Below are 5,922 nucleotides of genomic sequence, written 5' to 3'. Positions count from 1 at the left end.
GGTGCATCACATTTGAATGGGAAATTCTAAATTCATAATATCAATTTGGATGGCATTCCATTTTTTTCTAATGAACATAAAAATGTCTTTTGCAAAGTTTTGAGGAAATCCATTGAGATTTAGGGGTGCCACCTCACACATAAACTTTTGTAAAATGTGCAATTTCTAGTCTAATTGCCAAAACATTGACCTGGAAATGTTGAGTACAATGAACTTGTATACAGCATCATTTTCTATTGGGTTATCAAAGGGGGCCCAGACCAAAGACCAAGCTGCGACTGCTAGTCTGAAAGGAACTAGTTGTTGAGGGCAGCATCTTAGGAGAGCTGCTGGGTTGTGCTGCACAGTGACTAAAATAATAAATGGACAAGTGTATATCACATTATGTAGGACTACAGTACCACTCTCAATAAATATGAAGTATCAGCAATACTGTCTACTCTATATTACTGTTATTGATGTTATGCTTGCTTAGCGATTAGCTAACTGTCATTAGCAAACTGTAGCTAGCTAATGTTAGCTACAGTAGAGACAATGAGCATTAAACAGTGACTAAAATAATAAATGGACAAGTGTATATCACATTATGTAGAACTACAGTACCACTCTCAATAAATATGAGGCATCAGTAATACTGTCTACTCTGTATTACTGTTGTTGATGTTATGCTTGCTCAGCTATTAGCTAACTGTCATTAGCAAACTGTAGCTAGCTAATGTTAGCTACAGTAGAGGCAATGAGCACTAAATACCTATAAATATGACTACAAATCATTCAAATTACAAAAACAAAACCACAAATTTGCTAGTAATATGTAATAGGAGTATAAATACCAACAAAAACAAAAATCACCTGAGAGTTCTTGAGCTGCATTCTTTGCTGACCTCAAATCTCCATGGCGACCATTGAACTGTTCACCACTTTATTCCACAAAAACAGATGTATGGTGGCACCCCTAAATAATCATGTATTGGAAAAATATTTGGTATGTGTTGTTTCTACATATATTGGAACACTTTTAATACCCAGACATATAAAAATTCAATAATTGTGTTTTTTCATGCACCCTAATGTGTACGGATGGGGCATTGCACAATTCGGCTTGTACCTAGTATGAGTGATAAGGAAGGCCATTTTGAAGAACATTTATGAAGATTTTTAAGAACATTGAATGATTTGCTTTGATATGCTTTGTCGCCAATATGACAAAACAGAGATGCAGCTTTAAAAAATAAAGGGTGACCCAAAAATAAATGGGAATTTTGGAAGTGCGAATTGACAGACAATAGCAAGTGGCTGCACAACGAGACAGTGCCCTTGACCAAGTTAACACTCCACCATTTTAGTAACCATGGATCAATGGAACAGGCAACAGCGTGCATTTGCGATAAAATGTTGGATAAAAACAATGATAGTTTGACAGCTGCGCAGAGGGAGTTCTGACGTTTTTACAACTTAGGATTCAACCAAGAACTCTACACGAGTTAAAAGAATTCAGGATGAAACTCACACTATCCCAGCTGAGATGCTGCAGCGGCCAATGAGGGATCTCCATGACAGATTTCAATAACAGGACGACACCATCTTCAGGATGGATTTTAAGATTCTCTTACTGGTTTTTAAATGTCTTAACGGCCTTGCACCTTCTTATTTATCTGATCTGCTTTTACCATATCAACCCCCCCGCGGACCCTGCGGTCCTCCGGCACTGGCCTTTTAACAATACCAAAACCCAGAACAAAAACCCACGGTGAGGCAGCATTTAGCCACTATGGCCCCCACCTGTGGAACAGCCTGCCGGAGAGCCTGTTGATATTTTTAAAAGAATATTAAAGACACACCTTTTTAATCAGGCTTTTAACTCATATTTTTAACTTTTCTTATGTTTTTATCTTTTTAGTCCTATTTTATGCTTTTAGTCTTTAGCTTTTAACTCCAGTGTTTCCTCAGGGGGGGGTCCTCCACACTGGGGGCTGTGTCGGGTCTGCTGAGGGGGTGCCATCCTTGGGTACCTTCGACCCGGCCGGTTGGGTTCCTCCCTTTAATGTGGGGGTCCACCCGTCTGTCAGAGTCGGGGGGCCCGGGTGCTAGTCCCCCAATGGCACGGCCTGTGGCGCTTCCCAGTGTGGACGGCCCCAAAGGTGGTGTTTCCTTGATTCCGTGCCATGCCATGTCTCCCTACTGTGTGTGATTGTGTGTGTGTGTGTCTAGTATGGAGGGTGTGAGGGAGGGGCTTTCTGACTAATTGTTTTTCCTTTTAATTGTGGTAATTGTTATTAATTCTGTAAAGCACTTTGTGTTGCATGTCTTTGCAGGAAAAGTACTATACAAATAAAGTTGATTTGATACAGGAAGCCATGTTTAAATACCCGGTAATGAAAATTCCAAAACTCATATCCTGATATATTTAGGTTGAATATCGATATAAGATATATATCCCCATATTTTTTTGTTGACAAAAGTCAAAGCCAAATACGCATGCTAAGTTTTACTAAAATGTAACCAATCTTATCGAACAATAGCCGCTGAAATAAAATACTACATTATTCATTCATTCATTCATTTTCTGCCGCTTTTCCTCACAAGGGTCGCGGGTGTTGCTGGAGCCTATCCCAGCTGTCTTCGGGCGAGAGGTGGGGTACACCCTGGACTGGTCGCCAGCCAATCACAGATACTACATTATCTTTAAATAAATATAGAAAAAAGTTAAATATACTGTTCAATCTTCAGTGCAATCATGCTACACTCACAGTAGTCGCGCTGTAGCCCGGCTAGCGCCATGACGACAGACGGTAAACATGGTTGATACCGTCTTTTTTGCCGCTCACTGCCGCTATGCAGCCTCTACGATGGCTCCGCGTAGCAAAATGTCAAAGCCAACAGCTGCTCCTGAGTGTAAATAATGGAAAAAAACGGTAAACTACAAATGTAACAAGATGAACATCCATAGCTGCACACTCGCAATGGCACAAAATCACCCAGCTCGACTCCCAACGCCCTACGCCCTTGACATCATCAACCAGCTCCTCCTTCGCCTTTACGGTCTACGATACTGTCCTTGAGGTCAGCTCTTTGGTGTCGCCCATGGTGGTGGAAGGTCTGATGACAGTCTGACTGTGTTGTGTTTTATGGACACATAAGCGCTCTGATTGGTTATTGGTAGGGGATCAAATACTAATTTCACTCCATCTGGTTGTTATGACGGGATTCTTCGATTGATTGCTTTTTTTTTTTTTTAACTGTGTACTAACCAATGAATGTTGTATTTTGGTGTGTCTTTTATTCTGTTTACTTGCTCTATTCAACTTCATTCTTTTGTAAAGTGTCTTTGAGTATCTTGAAAAGCGCTATACAAATAAAATGTATTATTATTATTATTATATTCTTTTTTGGGGGGATTCTTTTATGTTGATATTCTGTTGCTTTCTGTTCAACAAAGCTACAATAAAAGTGGAGAACTTTAAAAATCAGATTTTATCTGAAGTCACCAGAATTGACAATTCTTCTTTTAGAGTCAAATAAAAGAACAGATAGATGATGCAATCTTTCTGGTCATTTTAATGAAAAATTCTAATTGGGGATGCACAATGATTACCAGACCGATATGAGGGAATTATGATGTCCGATATACAATAACACTAAAGGGGACCTATCATGCTTTTTCCACTTTTTTGACCTATGAATGTTGTATTAAACAATGTTTATGTTAATGTTTATACGCATTTGGAAGTGAGCCCTGGAAGAAGTTTGGGATGGCTCTGCATGTTAGTTTTTTTTCTAACACAGAGTTCTACTGACGTCTGTGTGATCCGGACTTCCCTATAGGGGGTGCATTGAGCTACGTATCCGGAAGTCCTCAGGAGCACTTGGGAGTGTGACCACCGGCTGCTCGGAGTGTGTGCCTGAATACAGTGCACCTTGCTGGGCCATGGCAGGTGGCTCCCTCTGCTCTATACTCTGCTTCTCCTGATAGCAGTGATGTGCTAGTAGTAATTTCATTATATCTGATTGGGATAAATCAACGGCTACACTTGGTCATATCCTAATTAGTCCTTCTTATCTCCAGTTGTGCACAAACTATACTTTAAATAAAAAAATTTAAAAGTGGATCTAAAAAAAGTTAGCTGTATTTTTTTTTTTCAAGACTTCGTGCATCTCTAATCCTAATACTTAGTGGACCACATGGAGTCAAAGACTATTACAAGAAAGATGAGGTGCCGAGAAAATGTAAATCCTTATAGATGAATAACCGTAGCACTTGATACACAAATGCACACCGTGGTTATGCGTCAATATGTGCACATCCATACGTACGCTGAGAATTTTCAATACAGAAATTATGCACACAAAACGACACACAGCCTATGAATCATTTCTCTATGAATGTCCCATGATCCTCTTTGAAAACAACCAGTCAGTCCTCCTCTTCCTCGTCATCGCACCCAAATGACAGAAGGCTGTTGTTTTTCACCTTTTTCCCAGAATTCACCTCCTTCTTATCCTCTCTCTCGGCTTCATCACACTTCTTCTTGCGGGAGCTGGCAGTGATACCTTGAAATTTGTCTGAGGATGAGCGCTTGACTGGTTTCTTGAAGAGGATCTTCCCATCGGCAAGCGGCGGGTTTTCTGGCGACAGGGGTAAAATCCTACTTTTCTCCAAACCTTCTTTTGGTGGCGCTCCCTCTTTGAGATGTTTCACTTCCTCTGAGGTCAGGTCTCCGTCTTCAAGGACGACGATTTGAGGCGATTCATCCTCCCGATCACTCCCGCTATCGTCATCCGGCGCTGGCATCGTGTGTCGCTGCAGGGGCCATGCAAAACAATCATTCCAAAACTGGGTCAAGAATTTTGACAATCCTGCCTGTACAAAGATTACTTTTCACGTTTCAAGCTCACATACGTTACGAGATAAGTTTACCAAGTAACTTTTGATACAAACCGAAAGATAAGTTAGATATGTGGAAACATTATAGGGCGATATTTGAGTTTCAATTTTTTCACGCTATTTTCCATTTGTTTGGTTACATAAACATGCTTATGGAAGACCAATTAACCAACATCCATATATACCCAAATAACCCAATATTCACACCAATATGACATCCAAATGGTCCACATTAGGACAAATTATCCATCCATCTTCTATGTCGCTTATTCTCACTAGCGTGGCGGGTATGCTGGAGCCTATCCCAGCTGTCTTTGGGCGAGAGGTGGGGTACACCCTAGACTGGTCGCCAGCCAATGGCAGGACACATCCAGACAAACAACTATTCACACTCACATTCATACCTCAGAACAATTAACCTAACATGCATGTTTTTTTTTCACAGAGATACACAAGCAGAGATTCGAACCCAGGTCTTCCCCGTCTCCTGACTGTGTGGCCTACATGGTTAGGACAAACCATTACAGTGTAATACCTTTGTGTCAACAGTCGGTCCTTCTTTGTAACCAACATCTTTTTTAAACTTCTGCAGAAAAGATGGCTCCGCTGGTTTCACCCACGACACACCGCTGGCCTTGCCCTTATTCATCGCGAAGGAATATGACACGGCGACTCAAACAACGCTGTCTTTAAATTGCTACCTTGTTTGTTTCAGCTCTAGCTTCAGCCATAACCGGAATACGTCATTAAAATGCGCCCGGTACGTCACGTGACTACCAGGAGCGACTGCGATTGGTGTAATTTAGAGCGGGGCAACGGAACAAGGTTGTAGTGCAAGGTTTAGACAATAAAAGTAAATGGGCTAATTTTTACAGTAAATATTTAAAATCTCTTTCATGAAAACATCTTCTGCAAATATCAGAATAGTACATGTTATTAAACTAGAAGCAATAAATATATTTCAGCAGACGACTGTATTGAATTGAATTATTGGCGCTTTTACGTGGAAAAACCCCGATTTCCGGTTTAGAGATTTG

At 40.7% G+C, this 5,922-nt stretch overlaps 1 protein-coding gene across 1 annotated transcript; it reads right to left on the bottom strand.

Annotated features, from left to right (window-relative positions):
- Positions 1 to 3,533: 3,533 nt before the first annotated feature.
- Positions 3,534 to 5,644, bottom strand: kiaa1143 (KIAA1143 ortholog). Its single transcript, XM_058053057.1, has 2 exons — positions 5,421 to 5,644; positions 3,534 to 4,801 (listed from the first exon to the last, which is right to left on the bottom strand). Exons 1-2 carry the CDS (start codon positions 5,532 to 5,534, stop codon positions 4,415 to 4,417), a joined length of 501 nt encoding a protein of 166 aa, XP_057909040.1. The 5' UTR covers positions 5,535 to 5,644; the 3' UTR covers positions 3,534 to 4,414.
- Between the last annotated feature and the right edge of the window lie 278 nt (positions 5,645 to 5,922).

This window comes from Doryrhamphus excisus, chromosome 17 (genome assembly GCF_030265055.1).
Source record: "Doryrhamphus excisus isolate RoL2022-K1 chromosome 17, RoL_Dexc_1.0, whole genome shotgun sequence".
NCBI lineage: Eukaryota > Metazoa > Chordata > Actinopteri > Syngnathiformes > Syngnathidae > Doryrhamphus > Doryrhamphus excisus.
The sequence above is the reverse complement of the archived record's forward strand: the minus strand, read 5'-3'. Positions and strand labels throughout refer to the sequence as shown.

Bases quoted from the DNA above. Each gene is read 5' to 3' on its own strand.
- kiaa1143 (XM_058053057.1), bottom strand. From the start codon at position 5,534: ATGAATAAGGGCAAGGCCAGCGGTGTGTCGTGGGTGAAACCAGCGGAG. The intron at 4,802-5,420 runs GTATTACACTGT...TGGCCCCTGCAG, and splicing joins GACCGACTGTTGACACAAAG to CGACACACGATGCCAGCGCC.